Here is a 22,060-nt window from a genome sequence, read left to right on the forward strand (position 1 = left end):
AACTCAGAAATCCGCCTGCCTCTGCCTCCCGAGTGCTGGGATTAAAGGTGTGCACGCCACCATGCCCGGTTACACTTGACTCTCTTATATGAGTTTTGGGGACCAAACTCAGGTCCTCATGCTTGCACAGCAAGCACTCCTGACTGAGGCATCTTTCCAGCCCCATATATCATAACTTCTATGTCTATGTTGCTTTATACAACAATGGGGTTGATGGAAGAGGAAGAAGTGTTGACTCTAGAATAAGAATTGTCCTTGCCATATTATCAGATGGCAATATTGGAGGATATTTGATCACCTTGGAAACCCTGAGATTGTGTTATTTACTGAAAAACCCTGTTTCTAGTTGTGGTGTGGCTCATCCCTTATCACACATCTTTAATACCCACTGCTGGAATACAGACACACCCTTAGTACACACCTTAGTAAAGTTGGTTTTTTAGAAGGAAGCACCCAAGTTTGAAAGTGATGTCTAATCAAGTGGTAGACAAGGTGACACATCAGAAAAAGATTTGACAGAATACGATATGCCCAGGTCTTAGAAGAAGTGAGAGGAAAGGGAAACTACTTGAGGGGCAGTCCAGAGAGAGGAGGAGGCAAATTTACCAGGACAGTTATAGAGAGACAGATTGAAGAGACAACAAGCTAGACACAGGTGAAGACAAAATGAGCCAGAGAATGAAAAGGAGCCAGAATATTAGAACAGATTCCCATAGTTAGTATGAGTCAAGCACACCAATTCAGGAGAAACCCAGAGAAGCCAGATTGAATCAGTCAGCCTGGATAGGAGTTGAGCCAGAACAGCTGAGTTGAATCAGCTAGCCAGAGTTTAGAAAGAGTAAGAAGGGGTGAGCTTATTCCACTCTCAGTCTCAAAAGCTGAAAACAGTCTAGGCCTAGATTAGATCGATAGCGCCTAGAAGCTTCTAGGACAAGGCCTAGGTTACAGACAGAGGCTGTAAGCCTCCAAGATGACAATTACAACATGAGAATAAAAGATAATTTTATGTGGCAACAAGGACAACATGCCAGAGTTGATGGGGACTATTTGACTGTACTATATTCTAGTCAAGTAAAATAAAAGCAACCAAGTTTAGTGTGATAGTAGAATTGATATTGTAAAATTCAACTTCTTCCTACATAAACACTGTAGCGTGATGTGCGGTGAGTAGGACTACAATCACAACAAAGTTGTTACACAATATGCTAAACAATAGAGACTTCACATCTAAATATTTGGCAGAATTACAGAGTTTCTCTCTTGGAAAGATCAACATCACAATTTATCCATGACCTCAGGAAAGTCACAGGATAAATGAAAGGTTTAACAATTTATTTTAGAGTAGTGGTTAGCATCATCCTACATTTTTATGTTAATATTATTTTATTTACTTTAGATATAATTTATCACTTGATTTTCTGGAGGTTGAATCCTAGGTGCATGGGAGACAGACAGTAGAAAGGCAAATAGATTGCTTTAGAGTCTACCTTCCTGTACTGACATCCTTTCGACGGGATCCGGAGGAGTGGCAAGGAAGACGGGCTGGCCTGTCTGGTCAATGGCAAAAGTAAGGTAAAGGTGAGAGAAGTGGGGTGTGAAAAGGAAACATCTGCAGAATAGAACTACCCTGTCCCTCCAACACATATCCCACATTTGCCAAGTTCATATCTGCCCATTAGAACAGCAAGCTCTAAGACACCCCCCCCCCAGGCTGTTAACACAGCCATCTTTCTATCTGGATGGGCAGCATTGGTTCTTCAGTATTTCAGAGACTCGGCATAATGCAGAACTGCATAAGATGACCTCTAAGTTCTTTTCCAAGCCCACACATCTAGAAACTCTTGTATGAGAGAAACATCCTATAGTAGAACCTATGCTAAACAAGGTTAAGAGTTATTTTTTGAAGATTTCCAGAATCTTACCTGCACCACTGCACCACTCAAAACTGCCTCCAGCTCTTTCCTATCTTGGTTGAATGCTACTTCCTCAGTGAGATCTCCCCTGGCCACACTTTTAAAATTTGGCATCTTTTCCTACCTACTGCTGCCAGCCTTCTTCCCTCTCTATTTGTCCCCAGAATACTTTCCACCTTTGAACACACTGAATCACTTATTAAACTTCAGTCTCGCTGCCTGGATGCACTAATAAATGTATCACAGCAGAAGTTTTTGTTTGCTTCTTGTTATATTCTGTGATATATGTGTTATATTATCTAGGCCAGCATGTAAAATCTAGGAGGTACTCACTTGTTAACACTGTTGAGTGAAGTCCTCATACAAATGTAAAAAAAAAAAAAAAAAAAGCATACAAGTTCCTATTGTAAAATGAGCTATAACCAGCAATGAATCCATATCTTCAAACAATTTTTACTTATAGAAGTATGTTTTAAATAGATATATCATCCAAATAATACAAAAACTGGGGAAAAAAATAAATGGATGAACACTGGCTCACTGAACTGATTTAACCTTGTTCTCAAGAGAAAGTTCATTTGAGATTAGGCAAGTTCAAAGTCTATGAATCATAAAGCAATTGAAAAAAAGCTAAACAGGAAATGATGCTTTTTATGAACCCTGCCAAGAGTAAAACAATAACTTTTAAAGATAATGTTATATTTACATCAGGAATTTCTTAGTGCTGATGTCTGAGGGTAAAAGGTTTGCCTATAAAATAAGATAAGAAAGAAAGAGACACATACTAGCATTGCTACAACTGAATATTAGTTGACTATCTAAGGAGAGTTGCTTTAGGAGTCTCCTGAGGACAAGTTTACTAATGGTATAAGAAAACAATATTATTTGTCAAGATTTTTGTGACATGGTCCTTCTATGTGTTCAGGGTGGCTTTGAGCTGTTTTTTGTTTGTTTGTTTGTTTGTTTGTTTGGTGTTTGTGTATGTGTGAAAGACAGACAGACAGACAGACAGACAGAGACAGAGAAAGAGACAGAAACGGAGATTCTCTGTGTAGCCCTGGTTGTCCTGGAACTCACTCTGCAGATCAGGATGGCCTCAGACTCAAAGATTTGTATGCCTCTGGCTCCTGAGTGCTGGGATTAAAGGCGTGCACCACCACTGCCCAGTTGGCTTTGAACTCTTGATCTTGAGTTTACCTCCTAAATATTACAAGTTTACACAACCAAGCTCATTTCTCATTTTGAATAGAAACTCTTAATTAAATTACTCACTAGAACATTAATAATGGCAGCACACAAATAACCTACCTGAGATTTTAACCATTCAGGTACTAAACAACTGCCCTTTCACTCAACGAGTTATTTTAAAAAGGGGGAATTTGAGTTTAAAGAAAAATAATTTTTCTAGTGTTCGATAAGCATAACTTACCCAATTTCTTGCCAGTTGCCCAAACTACTCTAGAAATTAAGGTACTAGGATCAATGGAACCAATGAAAGACCAGAGACCCTTGAATTCAGGCCATCATAGCTACTTTCGGTGTCCTTCAGGGTCCCTTTCAGGCATTACAACTTTATGCTGAGTCTTTATGTTTACTCTTGTCTTGAAGTTCATCGCTCACCTTTATTAGGAAATGTATGTAATTACATGCTTTCTACTGTCCCTTTTCTAAAACTTGCCCTATTTGTTCCTTGGAGACTTAGATCCTCCTGTTGTCTCTGTTTTAATGATGTTGAAGTCGATGCTTTGAGAGGGTGAGTAACTTATCCAGAGGTATCCAGCAATAATTAATGAAACCGGATTAGGCCTTCCTTAGCCCACTTCGTTGTCATCCTTCCCCAACCCCACTGCAAAGAAAAAAAAAGTAAAAAACCTTACTCCTTTATTCTCTTTGTTCTGTCAGTCACTTAAAAGAAGGTTTAAAAGTCAGTACCTCCCTGGGTGGGTATGGGGGGGGGGGCTGCTGATTCTAATGGAGTTTGAAAGTTGTAGAGGATCTTGGAGAAGATGCTTGGTGGTGGAAGAAGCACCCTAAGGATGGTGCGGGCAGGGGACCTACTAGTTCAACTTCAGTAACCTTTCGATAGTACCACACCCTTAGCACCTGGTATTTTAAATAAGAAGATATATACTCTTTACATGAGGCACAGATAACAAAAAACCCATTCTCATATAAAATACTAGTAAGTATCAAATTAAAAGTAAAGCTAATTTGGAATAGATGAAGGGTTCTTTAATCGTTATCACCATTTTACCTGAGCTGCAATTGTTGAATTATAGGCTAACGATAGCAGAACAGCCTCTTTGGAAATTATCAAATTTAAAAATTTAGCTTTTTTTAAGTAAAAAGATTACATTTATTTATTTGTTTGTTTCTGTGAATCCATACAAAGATCAGAGGACAACATGGGAGAATCTCCTCTGTCATGTGTGTTCTGAGAAATAACTTACATTGTCAGCCTTGATGGAAAGTACTTTTCTCCACTAAGAAGTCTTGCAGACCCAAGAGCTGGGAGTTTTCTAATGTAGGATTTTAAAAAGCAATCTGGTGCTGTAATCTAGCCTGAGTTTTGTATAGTCATTCAATGTCCTTGCCATGTGTCCTTCACACATAAAATTAAACTATGCATGAGTTGGATGCTGTAATATTGTAACTTTTTTATTGTCAGCACAAGTGAATCATTTGTTTTGCAGCGATCCTGTTATAGTCTTTCTCAGCCTCAAGTCAAATAAGTTCATCAAGATGTTCCTCTTTCAGGCTATATTGCACTTGGGTTTAAGTAGATAAACAGAAGCATTAGAAATAGAGAAAATTCTTACAGGAATCAAGGAAAGAGACACAGTTCACAAGAAGGTTGTAAGAAGAAGAACTGAAGTAATTAGAAATTTTAGGAGAAAGCATGCTAGTTTTACATTGCTGTGACAAAATATCTCAGAGAAACAAAATCAAAGAAGAAAAGGTTTACCTTGATTTGTGATTTCAGAGATGTTAGTTCACAGGTGGGGGAAGTAGAGAATCATGGCTGGGGTTATTCAGCAGAGCACACTTGTTTGAGCCATGGCGGTTAGGAATGGAGGGCCAGTGGAAGGAGACCAGGACAAGACATAATTTCTCAGGACAGACTCCAACGACCTCCCTTGATCTAACTCTGACCTTCTAAATTTCAGTGAAATAGTCCACCACAGTGGGAACCCTTCAGTGGGCCCATCCATTCATTAGGACAGAGCCCCATGACCCAACCACTTTCCTAAAGCCCAGCCTTTAAATCCTACTGCATTGGCTCTAAGTCTTCAAAACGGAGAGATTTATGTGTAGAAGAGCAGAGTGCAAACAGCCACTTCAACAGCACCTGAGAGGTACAGTGAATTAGTTGAAATGAATTGAACATGGGTGTATGGGGGAGACGGTACAGAGACACTACTCATCAACCCATCCCTCACTCCCCAAAAAGGAAGGAAGGAAAGAACAAAAGGGGCATAGTTATGAAGATACTTTCAAATCCTGGGTCTAATGCTTACCGGCTGTGTGGCATTTGACAAACAGTGTAGACCTGCTTCCTCTGCTGAGAACTAAGAAAAACAAAAAATAGTAACAACTTCATCAGTTCCTGTGATAATTGAATTAAATGTGTCCCTTTGAAGTGCTTGGTGAGGTTTCTCATATATGACCAGTGCTTAAGAAATGCTATTTAGTGTTGTTCCTTCAAGTGTGTACAGAACCAAATGTAGGAGAGAGTGCAGAAGTAGCAGAAGCATAAATGAGGCTAGAATGCTTAGGATGAACATGGAGACATGTGTGTGCCCCCAGAAGACCACAGGTGCTGGACATGAGCACATCCAATTAGAAAAGGGAACACCCTCCCCTCTCCAAAAAACTAGTGATCCATTAGAAAGTCTGTAACAGTATTAGGTTTTTTTGTTTGTTTGCTTTTGTTTTTTGTTGTTGTTGTTTTAAATCAATTACATGTATCCTAAAAGAGTCAAAACAATGACATTTTTGGGTAAAAGGTAAAAAAATATATATATGGCTTTGAAATCTATCAAAGGGAGAAGATACACTTTCACACTCTGCAGAAGGAATGAAAGGATATTTTTTCCCTCAATACAGCAAGTCTAGAGGCATAGGTATAAGTCAGGTTCTGCAAATTAGAGGTTACAAACCAGCTACGCTGTACAAAAGGGTTAAAACTGATCTGTGAATCTGAACTGGAAAGACTGCAGTTACTTCTGGTCGGTTTGAAGAAAGTCTCAGGAAGAATATAAAATGTAAGCACAGAAATAGCGACTAAAGTCACGTGTTAAAAGTTATGTTTAATAATCCCAGTTGAACTGTAAGAATTTCAAATGCCCTGGGAGAACATGGGCATTGGTTTGATACCTAAAAGTTCAAAATACTATATTTTTAAAAATACCATTTTACACTGAAATGCCCCATTTATATACTGGGAATTGTCCTCTTTCTGTTTTGTTTTGTTTTGTTTTGTTTAATAAAAGAGATAACCTGCGGAACTGTGAACTATAGTGAAGAAAAGCTCCTGCACGGGGGTTCTCTTACCCTTTTCAAGAGTGCTTCAAAGAAGGGAAATTTTCTGACAGGCAGGGTCTGTACCCATTGTTTAATTGTCTATTAGATGTTATGCATAGAATACGTCTTTTAACTTTGCCATATGCAAAGGGCCAAGTGCAGATCTACAAATGCACAACTTTATATATAGACATGTGCGTGGCCGAGTAGAGATGAGACTCTTGCAAGTGTGTCTCTGATGACTCGGGGATGTGAGTTTGTCTAATTGACCTTTGCGAGGGGAAACCAGACTGCACATTTCATCTACAAATCCAACCTGTTTCGCAATTTCTCCAGCAATAATACTTGAGTCAAGCTGGGCCGGGAGCTGGTTAACCTCCAGGTCAAACTCACTGCTGGGCGGGACTGTGCCTGGGCGTAGGTTAAGCACGCTAAGTTTACTCTCCTGTACACAGTCGAAAAGCGGTTTCCAGAAGCTGCTGATCCCATCTTCCAAGGCTCTGCTCAGCTCAGAGCCGCTGCTTCTTCCAAAGCCGCTGCTTCTTCCAAAGCCTACACCTTGGAGGACTTTGCAGAAGAAACCGGGAGGTAGAGACACGTGAGGTAGGCATTTCGTAGGAAGGGTCGGGTGCTCCGGATACCTGAGCCTGGTCTGGGTGGCAGAGTCCTCGTGAGTCTGTGGGAACCAAGTCGCGACAGCTCCAAGTCGCTCCAGGAGCACTGTAGCAGCCCCCGGGCCGGTGTTTTCAGCGCCAGACCCGCGCTGTGGATCCCGCTGCCCAGCTAGCAGCCTCGGGCTGGTGGAGGAGCGCGCCAGGGCGGAGGGGACACAGCAGGGCGGGGTGGTCGGATCCAGAGCCAAACACCCGGTTCACGCGGGTGACACAGCTCCCCGGGATTCCCCGTGGTGAGTTACCTCCAGGCCCGCCCCGGGAGCATCAGGGCGGGGCTCCTCCTCACCATTGGGCTCTGCAACACAGTGAGCTCTGCCTAGACTCTGGTCCCTGTGTTTGGCTAATGAACTGTGGTTTCTCCCCAGGTCGTGATGGAACTTGAAGAGGACCTCAAGGGAAGAACAGACAAGAACTTCTCAAAGATGGGCAAAAAGAGGTAGCCGAATTGTTTCACTTTCGTATTTTACATGTCTTGTACATTCGGGCAATTAGTTTGTAGCCTCCAGCACTGTACTAAATGATTAGTGGGTGTTATTTCAGACTTCAGAAATGTAAACCAGCCCTTGGAAGGAACTCCTCTGCTTGGAGCAGTCCTTCAGATGTGTGTGACAGATCGATGCTTCTGTGAATTCAGCCTCTAGAGCCGCCATTGCTCACATCCTTTTATTTTATGACTTCGGCTTTATGAGCACTGTTGATCACTCACGCACCTGAGCCGTATGCTGCTTGGGCGCTCACTGTGGCTCATTATCTTGCTTCTAATAAAGCAACCATAGATATCACGTTTGTGGCAGAAGGAAAAGAGGCCCAAATAACATTTTGTTTAGCTCTCAATGACTATTTCTATATAAAAAAGGTTGTATTACCACAGAAAGAATCTTATATTCAGATCTCTACAAAGGCTAAGTAACTGATCAGAACTTTAATGGAGGGGAGGGGTAAGACTGTTGAAAGGAACCTTCTTAAAAAAGTATCATAGGCAATCTTCAGCCCCCATGATGCCCTTATTATTAACCTACCTCTATGTCTGACCTAACATTCCTGTGACTCTTTTAAGGCTTTGAGGCTGTATTAAGCAAATAGATCACAAGCTCCTTTTAACCCACAAGTTAAGAATGTCATCAGATAGCGTCTGAGACAGAACGCTGAAGTAACTTGCCTACTTGATGAACCCACCAGACATGTCAAAGTGTGCTGACTTATGACATTAGAATTCATTTCAGTCCACCTGAAGGGAGAGTAGAAATGAGTACTCTAAGCAACAGATCTGGGTTCTAAATACCATTGCTCACCACACACTGCCTTCTGTGCCCAGTCCCAAGTAGATACAACCCTGGGATCCCTTTGCCAGTGTAAGGCAACATAACCAGCAAACGTGTTATGTGAGCTCTAACTCAGAGTTCAGTAAAGAAAAAAAAATTTTAGAAAGCACACTTGGGAACTCTGTGGGATGGATTTTTAAACAATCGCAACACTGAGGTTTTGTTTCTTAGATATGATAATGAGAGTAGAATATATGAATACTATAATATTTCCAGCTTAAACGTTTGGCAGAATCTTAACAATTAATAACATGTACCATTTGCATGGATAAATATTGTTAGATGTCGTAATTTATGTATCTAGGTTAATTATATACTAACCTTCACATTTTCTTGTTATTTCATATTTCAATAACAAAAACTTTATATAATGAAGGAAGACATAGTGGAGGGAAGGTAGCCTAGTTTAAATAACTGGGTGCAGCACGAACACTTAGACACTTGAGAGACTGTGAGGCTATGTGGAAGGAAATGGTAGTGTCCACACCTATACAGATCTTCATTTCTGTACCAATGTCATCATTCCCTACAGATTTTAATTCAAACAGATTTTTTTCCATTAAAAACTGCTCATCACCACTGATTTTAGGCTGTTGTCAATACCCCTGTTTTATAACATAAGGATCATAGCGAAGCATTTAGTTTGGTTGACAGACAATGCTGGAATAACAAATGATCCCTGGACTATATGCATCTGCATACGTTCTTCGTAAAAATGATTTGTTGAGCTTGTTTGTTTTATGGTACTGCAGTTCAAAACCAAGGTCCTGAATTCTATATAAGTGCCCTAGAGTGATGTTTAGTAAACTGATCTGTAAAAATTTGTTTTCAACAATAGGGGTAGAGAATAATCTAGCAGGGATGAGAGTTGGGAATACATTTTTCAAGCCATGCGATGTCTTGGCTTTTACAATATGAACGTCTGAGCATGTACCTAGCAGCTTGGAGGTTATTCCTGTAACTCGGGAGTTTCTCTTGGCTTTTGCCCTAGCTATGGGACTCCATTCTTCTGCAGTTTTCTCACCCCTGAAAGAAAGATGAAGTTTGCCTTCCTTGGAATTGTTTACAAATTGTGTGAGGAAAGTTTACTTAGTGCCTGGGATATTATTATAACATCTCCAAGTAGCATCAGTTTTAGAGAATGGAAAAAAGCTTAGAACTAAAATTCTGTCATGTATAGTTATTTCTCTCTTCTCATCCTGGCTTCTGGGATATTGACTGGTTCTTTACTGGGATAGGGTGGAACCAAATGTGAGGATGCTTCTGTGTGGTATGTTCAGTGTTCATCTAACATCAAGCCAAATGCAAGTAGGAAGAAGCTTTTTCTTTAGACGTTTTTTTATTAGCATGGAGATGATCCTTCTGTCTGTAAAAAGCATAAGGATTTGAGTCACACACACACACACACACACACACACACACACACACACAAGCCAGGCATGCAATTTGTGCCTGGGGTACCAAGGGTTGATGATCCACAAGTCTACCCCTTTGAGTAAGGTCCAAATTCAGTGAGTATCTAAAAAGAATAAAGTGGAGATAGATTGTGAAAGCTACTGAATGCTGTTTTCTTTTAATGTTAGTAAAAAAGAAGAACAAAGGAAAATTTACTTTTTGGAACTTAGAAATACTTGAAAAGTACGGTTTTTCTTTTCTGACAGTGTTTGTACACAAGGAAATGAGACTTGTTATGGCTGGTTTGCTTTTACATCCTAGGTGGCTGTTACATGGAGTGAAAATGGGTTAGTGTGATATTTGAATCTGGGTTCAAAATGAGAACTGACCCTTTATGTCTAAGGACAGCTTTCTGATTGCTTACAGAGCATCTTTTCTATGTTGTATTTTTTTCTGTAATGGTTCACTTAGAGCTTCAGATATCCTTTCTCAATTAGATTTCCTCATGGTGATTCAATTACTCTGTCTCCCAGGCAGTTGTGTGCAGCATCTGATCATCACTGAACTATTAGGAAAGGGAATGATTAGGAATAATATTCTGTCTACAGATAGGACATCTATTGCTACAGTTACTCAGATGATAGTCAAGGTGACCAATCCTAAATGCATACATTATTTCATAATTATAATAAAATACAAAATACCACTTTTAGTGTGTGCTTGTCTTGTAAAAAGTGTGTGTATATGAGGAAAATTAAGAAATGTCTAAGGTATGAGGAATATATAAAAATCCTGGCTCTCACAGGGTCCCCAGTGAAGGAGCTAGAGAAAGTACCCAAGGAGCTGAAGGGGTCTGCAACCCCATAGAAGGAACAACAATGTGAACTAGCCAGTATCCACAGAGCTCCCTGGAATTAAACCACTAATCACATGGTGGGAATTGTGTCTCTAGTTGCATATGTAGCAGAGGATGGCCTAGTCAGTCATCAATGGGAGGAGAGGCCATTGGTCCTGTGAAGGTTTTATGCCCCAGTATAGGGGAATGCCAGGGCCAGGAATGGGAGTAGGTGGGTTGGGGAGCAGAGGGAGAGGGGAGGGGATTGGGTATTTTCAGAAGGGAAACTAGGAAAGGAGATAACATTTGAAATGTAAATAAAGTATCTAATAAAAAGAAAAAAAAGAAGTCATCCAATACCAAAAAAATAAAAATAAAAAATAAAAAAATCCTGAAATCCTGGCTCTCATCAATAACCACATAAGTAGATTTCTAAGATATATTTACATTTAAACTGCATAAATGTCATAGCATTATGCTTTTATTGACTCAAACAATAGTCAGTTTTGGATTTTGTCTTGTCATTTAACAAAATCTCTGTAAGTTGATTTAGTAATTGTAAGGTTTTGTATGAGGTTTTTAAAGTTTCATCTACTTATTCTGCTCTATTTTCAGTAAAAAGGAGAAGAAAGAAAAAAAACCAGCAGTCAGTGTGCTTACAATGGTGAGTTTTTTACTATACTGCCCGCCAATGTCACTCCTTCTGCCCCTAGAAAAGAAGTAATTCGCCTGGAACAATATTTTATTGGAGATAAATATTTATTGATGGGGAGATAAAGGTAAATGATTAGAGTCCTGTTTTCAAAGGAAGGTGGTTTATAAATTTGACATGTGAATTATGACTTAGCAGGTGCCCCTTCCTGCCTAGATTTCTGTATCCTCCTTATGAGGTACCTCTCTGATCTATGGCCTCCATAGGCATCTTCCTTTGTCACGATCTTTGCCATGAGCGTTGAGAGATGGGTGTATTGCATGACAGTTTTTATGACCCTTAACATCCTGATAGGGTCAAAGTCCTAAGTAGTTACAATAATAAAAGGTAGCAATGGATTATTTATTACTATGATTTAGCATATGCCATTATTCTTCTGTGCTGAATAACTGACAATGTAGAACTTGAAAGGATTACATAACCATTTAGTTTTCCGGTGGCATGCTGGTTGTTTGGAAGCTTTTCTTTAAACTCACTTGGGCTGTAACAGGAATTTTATAGGTGTGGCTATTTTTTCTAATGATCTTTGTTTTCTTGAACACTTCCTTTTTTTTCTAAGGGTCCATGCAAATTTACATGAACTGTCCCAGGCACTGGAACCTGGGAGGACACTCAAAACAATTGAGTCCTGCTTTTTATAATCTACTCTTCCCACACTGGTCATGTGATGAAGTGTGGAGGACAGGAGGAGTGCCATGCAAAATGCATCTTTGTACACTCATTATAAAAAATAGAGTTAGGTAGGATAACAGTTCCATGGCTTGCTCCGAGAACTCTGGTTATCATCTGCATCTTCTTCTGATGCGTGCTCTTGCTGTGGCTCCTTGGTTACATGCCTCCGTTCTCTTCTTGCCCTTGTCATTACTGTTGCTGGTGGTTTTATTTTGTGAAAGGAGTTCATGTGTCTTGGCCTCTAACTCCCTGTGTGCCTGACAAGGACCTTGGATTCCTTGAGATCCTCCTGTCTCTATGTCCAGAGTGCTGGCAATGCCAGAATACTACACAGGTCATCACAGACATAATTCCTTTTATTTTAGATTTTATTCTTCATTTTAAAGATTTCATTCTTATACTCTTGCATGAGAAAAAACTTTTACGTTAGAGTTGGATTTATTCCTGAAATTTAATTTATGCAGTTACCTTAATACCAACATAGTTCTGTCTTATTGTTTAGGTTACTGTTGTTATTCTGTTTGGTTTAGTTTGATGCCAGGGGTCCACTCAGGGCTTTTGTGCATGCTAAGAATACCAGAAAATTGCATCTTTATCTCTGTGTTTTACTTATTGTTTCTAGTTTATAATTTCTTAAAGACTTGAGGTTGATTTTTTTATGTTTCAGTAAATGTACCCTAACTACTATATAAAGTTACTGATATCAATACTCAATTCGAGCCACACAGGGGCATAGGGGAATTGAGAGGGGGGAATTGAGGGGGGGGATAGAAGAGAAGATGGATAAAGGAGAGGGTAGAGGAGAGGATAGAGGAGAGGATAGAGACAGAGAGAGACATAAAGAACAAATATAAAGTTTGGATGTGAAGTAGTAATAACCTCACACGTATAACAATATGTGTCAGACATTGTTATAATTACTTCCCACACAAACTCATTTAATCCTTAAGTTTTTTTTTTCTTTTGAGGTAGATGCTGTTATTATAGGTTCACAGAGGAAACAGGGCAAGCCCCCAAATACCTACTAAGGTGAAGGTAAATGGGATGTATTTAGGTCTTTTGACTAAGTGCTGTAATTCTTAAATACTACTCTAGTTATACTGATGCATGTGGGGCTTCCTTCTAAGCTTACTTACTTTTCTTATACAGCCGAAGCCCACCTCCTTAGGGATGGTGTTTCCCACAGTGGGATGAATCGTCTTATATCAATTATCAATCAAGAAATTTCCCTACAGATAGCCTCGTAAGCCAAACTGATGGAGGCAGCTCTCCAATTCTGGTTCCCTCCTCAGATATGTCAAGTTGACAATCAAAATTAGCCAATACAGGTGTCTTTCTCTTGTCCCAAAGAGTTGATATGGAAAACTGGACCCTAACCTCTATGTAAAACCTATAAACACAGAGATACATTCTGAAGGTTTTAGGGTAAATTCTAACATTATTGCAATGTTTTTGAATACTTTCTAGGTAAGAGTAAAACATGCATATTGGGGATTTCAAAGAACTCTGAGACTAATGACTTAATGAGGGAACTGAGAACTCAGGATGTTCCCATAGATTGGGTGATGTATTCAATTAGCAATAATGACATCTCAGATAAACCTCATTGGCTGTGGCAACAGCTCTCTGAAAAGTTGCAGCTAAGTTTTATTATAGCAAGAGGATACAAAAAAAAAAAAAGTCAGTAATGGTGAAAGTCACATGGAATGAGGTTCAGAAGAGAACAGACACAAACTCCCAGAGTTACCTGTCTGAAACACCCATTTCACCAGCAAGGAGTTGCAAGTTATGACAACAGATTCAAAAATAATGCTTGTTGGTGGCCCACCAGTGACAGGGCCAAGATTCTCACTCTGAGCTGATCAGTAAGGAACTTCATACATAGCAGGTACCAAAATTGTAGATTCTTTCATTTAGCATAATTCACACTGCAAAATGGCCATATTTACCAGTTACAATGATGGATCCTTCCCAGATTCACATGCTAGATACCAACCATCTAAGTGGTTCTCTCTAAACATTTCTGGGCTCTTTCTGCTCCCAAAGTTTACTTATGTTTACTAGGGAACCTTAGCTGTCTTGAGGGAATGGTTACAAAGCAAACAATTCACGCACATTTTTATACCAGTTTTCATTTTATGCCAGGCCTCATTTTAGTTAGAAACACAAATGTAGAATAAACTTGAAATGAAGTAGGGGAAACTGGACAGGTGGAAGTAAAAGAAGGAGAAGTGCCAAGTTGTTTGTGATTCCTTTAAAACGAACTCCTCAAAGTTCACACACCCTGTTAGCATTTTGTGGCAGATTTAACCCTGAGCTGTCTACACTATGCACCATATTAGCCATCATTATTCTAAACACATGCTAGCACTCAGCGTCAGGAACCAGTCCTTAGTCAGGACCTTACATGCATTATCTGATGTTTGAAGTCCTCTTATCTTTATGCATAGATAGGCAGAATGCACACTAAGAAGTTAAGTAATGTTCTACAATTCACAGCCACATGCCTACTATCCTGGAAGGTACAGCTTTTGCCCAGATACATGAGTAGACTATTCCTTTTTAAAACTGTAATTGTTTGTTATAGCATACGGTTGGTTAAAATGTAACCTCTCTGAAGCCAAAAAGTTCTTTGTTAATGCTGTTATCTTACGGCCATCTGGTCACTGAAGACTTTGACACCTGGCTTAGTGTCTTCTTCCCACTCTTGACCTTCTTACTCACACTGGGACTTTTATTGTTATATGAACAACCACTCCTTGACCTCTATCGGAGTGATAATCTTACAAACCTACCCGATCCTGGATCTCTTCCCTCCCGTTTTTCACGGTAGAGACACCCAGTGCTGGTGAGGTGTTTGTCTCTTTAAAGTCTTACTTTATAGTCCACGCTGCCTTGAAATGAGCATACTCTTTCTAGCTTAGTAGAAGTAATGTGATTATAGGCGTGTGCCACCACACCTGGCTCAGTTCTTATACAACATCACTCACTTGAACTTTGAACTTTGGTACCCTCCTCTTCTGCCTTCTCTACACAGCTACTATCACTCCTTTTCTTCCATATCCCCAGTCTTTCTGAGCGGAGTTTGACCCATTGGCAAGTCTCTTCAATCTTTGTTGCCAACTAGCTTGAATGTTTTGGAATTTGGTTTCTATCCCTATCACTTACTCAAGTTCTGTGGATATTTGAAAACTCCGCCTGACCTTGAAGCTGCCCTTGTCACTGGCCACTGCATTGCTTCTGTGATGCTACAGTGTGGTTTTCTCCCACCTCTTTGGGTTCTGGTGTCACCTTTCCCCTTGAGGAGTGTCTCAATCCTTTATCCCCTGAATCACTGACAAAGCTGGTATTCATATGCTTCTTTACAGATGTTTTTGAAATATGTTTGATCCTCATGCAAAGCACTCTTTCTCCTCCCTCTCTTTCTATCCATTCCTTACTTACTCTTCCTTGGTCAGCTTCATTTACCCATGCCCCAGTCATCCTTCTATTTTAGTAGCCGTATCAGCCCAGACTGTTTTCTTTGACTCAATTATAACATCCCCACCCATACTCTGCCTTTGCCAATTATACTTACACCTTGGGCCTCTTCTCCTAAGATGGCTCTGTCCATGAAGTCATGAACTCAGATGTATCAGTTTCAATTACAGCTTCTGACTCCTTCTAAAGAAAGTTGGCTCTTTTTCTTATCACTCTTTTTGACTCTGTGCATTTATTCTATAGTGCTGCTGTAGAAAATGCCATTAGGTAGATTTAAGAAGAAAATGCCATGAGATAGATTTAAGACAACACAAATTTATGCTCTTCCAGTTCTTGGGTAAAGAACTAGAAGTTTGTCATGGTGTCAAGAAGATTACATTCATTCTGGAGGTTCTTGGTAAGAATCTGTTTCCTCCCCATTTTGAGCTTCTAGGGGCACTTACATTCCTGTGTCCCCTCCTTGGTATCACCATAGGCTCTGAGCATCTACCTGCCTCTCTTTATGTTTACAGTGGGCCTATCTGAATGTCCCAGGGCAACCTTCTCCAGATTCCTAACATCTGCAGTCTCTTATACTATGTCAGATGATGTAAGAAAGCACATTCACAGACAGTGTCCCAGGACCAGACTGTGCACATGTTAGGAGTGACATTCCTCTGCCTCTCATTCCTGGCAAGGCTTTATTTTCTTCTAGCAGCCACTCCAGCTTTGTACTTCCCAAGGCTTACCTGTCACAACCACACGAGTTCATTCCAGTCCGTTCCTTCAAGCCTTGTACTGCTTTTCTTCTCTACTTAAGGGTTCTAATGCTTTTCCTTTTTACTTAAGGGAAACTTTGGAGTAAAAACTAAGCTGTTTCTTATATACATACCATTTATGGTATGACCTCTCTTATTTATGACATAATTACAGAATCTGCTCCCATTCTTATTATAGTGTTTGTTCTTTAATATATACCAAGCTTGTGTCTACTTAAGCATTTTTGCATATATGCTTTCTACTTGAATGTATGACTTAGAGATCCCCACACCAAAAGCTGCATCCTTCCTGTTACTAAGGTTTCATCTCAGAAAGATGTTCCTTGACCTGCCTGTCTAAACCCACTGGCCCTATAAGTTATATCCTGTAACTGCTTAGCTGCTTCCCCACTGCTGATGTTTTTCTTTTTCCTGAATGTGTGTTCACGAGAGTGGAGTGTTTTTATGTTTTGTTCACTGCTGTTCTTCAGGGGTCTAGAACAGTGCCCAGAGCCTTAGTAGGTTCCCAGACACTGGGTGGCTATTGACCATATCCATTCCTATTCCCAACTGCATGTACCGTAAGCATTCTAAGCACAGGTAACCCATGTTACCCACCATCATTGCCAAACATGAATCTCACGAGCTCTTTAAACAAACTTAAAATGTTGGATGAGTGAATGAATTCTCTAACTCAGTGGCTCTAGTAAAGTCATATATCTATTCACGCCATGACTATTATCTAAAGGATGCTTCTGCCTGTACTTTCCACTTCTTTCCTGGCACGATTCACCTTTAGCTTTCAATACCATTTTGTTTCATTCTGTGTTCTTGGTTTACTTTCTCTGTCCTTTCTACCAGCCTCTAACCAAATAGTTTCCATTTCCTTTTATGTTAAAGGCCTTCAACTATAACTAGTTAAGTTATATGCTTATCCAGTCTTATGCTGTACCTGATATGTTGTTACAACTTAGTCTTCTTATTCTTTGACTATGAGAGTCTGAAAATTCTTATTGTTATGTTTGCAAACCAATAATAGTAATAGATATTTCATGTTTCATACTACCTTCTTGACAAAAGTTTTCTGCGTTGCATTGTAATCTTTGTAACAGCTGTGTTGATTTTTTAAAATCATTTTATAAATACCAAAACTGAGGCTCAATTTTTTTTTTTTTAGTTATAATAAATTACATCATCTCTCCCATTCTCTTTCTAGTTCTATATGCCACCCTCTTCCAAGTTCCTGGCCTCTTTTTACTTGCTTATATATGCATCAATATATAAACACAACCTGCTGCATCCATGGAGTGTTGTTTGTATGTGTATGACTTCAGGACCGACCACTTGGTATTGGATAGCCAATCAGGGGCTCACCCTTGAAAAGACTAATTCTCTCTCTCTCAGCAGTTCTCAGTTGTCTGTAATTCTGTTTTCTGGGGATGAGGCTCCATGAGATTCCCTCCCCCGCCCCTGCATCCAAGTTAGCATGTCTATTAATGTTGCCCTTCTTCAGATCTTGTGTAGACAAGTCTTATTGAGACATCATGAGTAAAAATTCCCTGTAATTTCTAGGAGGCACATTCTCACAATAGACATCTTAGTCCCCTGGCTCTTCTGGCCCATCTTTTGTAATGTTCCCTGAGATATCCTCTACTTGCCCACACCAGCCTCTTTCCTAATAAATTACAAAGTTGAGTCATTTGGTGTCCACTTTCATCCTACTCAGTGTTATGTGACCACTTTCCTCAAATCTCATCCTTTCTTTCAGAAGGTCACAAAGAAATGAGAAAGCCAACTCCTCTTTCTATCTCTGTTGCTAGAAATTTATTCATATCTGTGCACATTCTTAGCTGACTCCAGTCTGAGATGAATAGAAATACTTCCCTTTGTTTTGGAAACCATCTTCTCTTTGCCAAGTTTTACTATGTAAAATCTCAAACAAGAAAGAACAGAAAACAACACTTGTAATACATCATGTGTGGCTAATAATTACTAACATGTTACCATGTCATGTTTCAGCTACATCTACAAGTTTCAAGGTATTTTATATATAGCCATGTCATTTTGTTAATTTCAAAGGGTTTTCTGTAAAGCATTTCTTATAAAATATATTTACCCTATTTAGCAAGACAGTTTCTTAATATTATATTTTTTACATTCAATTTTCCAAATTATCTAAAAAATTGTGTTTTACAGTTGATTGGTTCAAAATAACACAACTGGGAACAGCATTCGTTGATTTCTCTTTAGAATGGTCTGAAAGAAATGGACAAGAATGTTCTACCTGATACTCTGGTTCTGTCATTCCCTTGGAATTTAGATGTAACTTCTACATTTAGTGTTCCATGCCTACTAGCCTTTTATATGTAGAAGTTACATCTAAATGTTTTATTGCATTTAGATGAAACACTTTTAGTAGAACAAACAAAAAACCTAAATAGGGGAGTGCTGTATCCTTTTTGACTTGTGACTCTAAAAACATCAAATGTCATGGTATTCCCCATTTATTTATGGTTTTCTGATTACTTGTTTAAAACAATGACAGTTTTCTATACCATTCCCTAGCAGTGAAGAGGAGCTATAGGGCATTATGAGACTATATTGCTTCACTTACTGGTTTGTTTTCTACAGATGATACCCTTTCGCAGGTTACTGAAATAATTACTTCCTTTATTTTGTAGGCTATTACTCCAGTTTGCTTCCTATGTTTCTTCCACCTGCCTCTTTGCCTGGCTTACCTGTGGGCATAGAACACTGTGAATGAAATAGCCCCAATGGCCTTGCACCACAACCTGTTAGTTACTTTTTCTTGTCCTCTTTTATCTCAAGGTCTAGGAAAGTCAACATTCTATCTTTGCTGCGTTGTGTCCAGATTTGGTCACACCTCTTTACCCACTTTTTATGATCTAACCCATTCCCATGACTGCCACTATAAAGCGGTGACTCAGATGTTGAGTTTTTAACATCCTGGGTAGCACTTCCTGTACAAAAGTCCAAACACTCAAGAGACGTCTGTTCTCTCCATCCTTTCAAGCACTTGGCTCTTCCAGTTTTCCCATCTCCATGTACACTACCTATTAGTGAACATGCTTTATTTTTGTGCTTTCATGTATCAAAACTCTAACTTGTGAAACTTGAGTCTTCTCAAAGTCCATTTGCGTCTTTCTTGCTTCTGCTTGCCTTTCCTCCTGGCTGGCATGTCTTCCACCTTGCTTCTGAACACCTGTCTTCCTTCAAAGCCAGGAGGCAGCATCACTCCTCTATGACTGACTTCCACAGAGGAGCTAATGATCACTGGCCCCGTTTTACAGCTGTTCTCTGTACTCTCTGTCGGAGGATGCAGTGTGCACACTGCCTGTACTAATTTTCCCCTCTCTCTGCTCCTTAAGCATTCTGAAATTTCGTTTCTTTGGTATTTATTCTGCAGCTTGTATCTGTTGTTCAGTTAAACAGTCAGGAAGTATTTGCATATATTGCCTTCTCCACTTGTTTTGATTTTAGCCAGTGAGAAGTTCTGGGGGGGTGGGGTGTGAAATATTGTTGATGGTGGTGACAAGTGAAATTTCTGCCTATCAATTGCCTTTTCTTCCTATTCCAAAGAATCTGGGTTTTGGTGTATTTAATAGATATTTTAAAAGAAGATAATTTCTGCCTATTTCTTTCTCTCTCCATTTTTAAAGAAAGAAGACAGTTAGTTAGAAAAAAATAAAGACTGCATTGGCAACGTTTAGCCTGGGGGGTTCCATCAAAAATGAAATATGCCCAGTCACTATTCTGTCCTTTGGGGTTTAATTTGTAAAGAAGATGATGTCTTTGAAAGATGATGATTTGAAAATTATGTCATTAACCCACACTTAATCTCACTTGATTACTTTTTAGTAACAAAATATAATCCAAAACCATAAGTAATATAGTATTAGATTCTTTTTTTTTCACAAGGCTCTGCTTTCACTGATTGTTTATTAGCATTGTCTTTGTTTAGGCTCCTATTATTTGGAATACCTTTAGTACTGCCCAGAACTCTCTTACTCCTTGTTTTTCCACAGGCCATTGCAATGCTTTTCCTCACTCAATACTGTCATTACATAACTTTAGAATTAGTTCTGTCTCCTTCTGAAGTCGATATAGGCTCTAAACTCTTGGTTTCTGCTTCTGTGTTTTTGTATTCCCAGATCCTGGATCTTTACTTTGGTTTACATTTCCTGCCTAGGGGTGACTTTTTACTCAATTTCTTCTCTATATTAAAAAGGTCTTTCTTGTAGTTACATGTATACACATGCTAACCACCTGTTTCTGAGCTTGTGCATAGACTCTCATACCTATTTTTGTATTGTTGCCTGATCTCTGAACTTCATGTTTCTTTTTATCTCCTGCTAGACTTTCTACCTAGTTTTTCTCTCATGATTGTAAACATGCTCCCTGTAGCTAAATGGTACATCCTATGGCAACCAGCTTTCACAGGAGCTGTTGGTAGACTCACAATGTTGGCTTGGTACTTTCTATTTTCATTTTCTCATATTCTTTTCCTTTTCCCAAATCATTTAAAAGTATGAATTGTTCCCTAGATGGACCCTGGGCTTAATTATTGTTTATTATGCTTCCTCTTCACATCACTTTTTGGATTCTGAGAAGCCTTCTTTTCCTTCCTGTTCCTTGCCTATGGTTAGAGACATGTCCATCTGTATTAGTATTTCATTATGACAATATTCTACATCTTAAGGAAAATGTTCTGGGGAAATATTCATCTAAGTAATTATTTTTCCTTTCCAAATATGTTGAAATTATTTTGCAGCTAAAATGATATCATTGTACACTAGATCTTTAATCAAAGATAAGTTAGCAAAATGTTTCTTCCATGGTGTCTTAAAGGGAGCCTTGGGGATTCAGGGTTTTTCTATGAAGTAAAAAGTGATTTCTAGTCTTAGAAACTAGAGCAGTAGCTATGCTATCTCTGCTATTATCTCATTAATAACTTTTATAAATCTCTCATCCAAAAAGAGAAGACAGGCTACTCCAATATGAAGAATTAATACAGAACTCAATAAATGAGTCGAATGCCCATTCTTTTTTTTTTTTTTTATTAAGCTATTGTAGTAATAGGGTGGAGGGCAAAGGGGCAAAGACAAGAGGGCAGCTTAGACTAGTAGCTAGTAGTCTGGCAAAATATTTGTGTTTTGGGTGTAGAGGGAAACATCCATGAAACTATCTGATGCCCATGGTTTATTTTCTTCTCTTTGTAGTTTCGTTATGCAGGCTGGCTGGACAGGTTGTACATGCTGGTTGGAACTCTGGCTGCTATTATCCATGGAGTGGCGCTCCCACTTATGATGCTGGTCTTTGGCGACATGACAGATAGCTTTGCAGGTGTAGGAAACGTCTCCAAAAATTATACTAATATAAGTAAGTATTGTTTGTGGTATGAATTGTGCTGGATATGTGCAAAAAATCACTCATCTAGAGTAATTATCTGTGGGGCCTTAAAAATGATACCCTTCAGTGTTTAATGCTCTACACAGTGGAGGCTGTACAGTCTAGCTCACCCTTGTAGTAGATAATACAAGCATTAGACTAACAGAGATATATAAAAATAGAGAGGGGATCTCTGAAGTCAGAAATGTCCCAGAAAACTTGAGGAAAAAGTACAGGAATCTCCTCAGGTCCTTAAATGATAAGCTGGGATAGTTAAGAGAGGCTGTGGTAACATCCTTAGTCATCAGGGAAATGCAAATCAAAACAACCCTGAGATTCCATCTCACTCCAGTCAGAATGGCTAAGATTAAAAATTCAGGTGACAGC

The 22,060-nt window shown here is 39.3% G+C and overlaps 1 protein-coding gene across 2 annotated transcripts in view; it reads left to right on the top strand.

The window, feature by feature from the left end:
- The window catches only part of Abcb1 (ATP binding cassette subfamily B member 1), a 151,181-nt gene that overhangs the window by 66,319 nt on the left and 62,802 nt on the right, over positions 1-22,060 (top strand). Inside the window, exons 3-7 of one of the 2 annotated variants that reach the window (XM_029534937.1) lie at positions 5,081-5,269; positions 6,893-7,040; positions 7,477-7,547; positions 11,279-11,327; positions 21,505-21,664. In XM_029534937.1, the coding sequence (XP_029390797.1) occupies positions 7,483-7,547; positions 11,279-11,327; positions 21,505-21,664 (274 nt within the window). In that variant the 5' untranslated portion in view covers positions 5,081-5,269; positions 6,893-7,040; positions 7,477-7,482. The remainder of the gene's footprint in view (positions 1-5,080; positions 5,270-6,892; positions 7,041-7,476; positions 7,548-11,278; positions 11,328-21,504; positions 21,665-22,060) is intronic. The other variant, XM_021190179.2, reaches the window with a different exon arrangement.

Source organism: Mus pahari, chromosome 2 (genome assembly GCF_900095145.1).
Source record: "Mus pahari chromosome 2, PAHARI_EIJ_v1.1, whole genome shotgun sequence".
Lineage (NCBI taxonomy): Eukaryota > Metazoa > Chordata > Mammalia > Rodentia > Muridae > Mus > Mus pahari.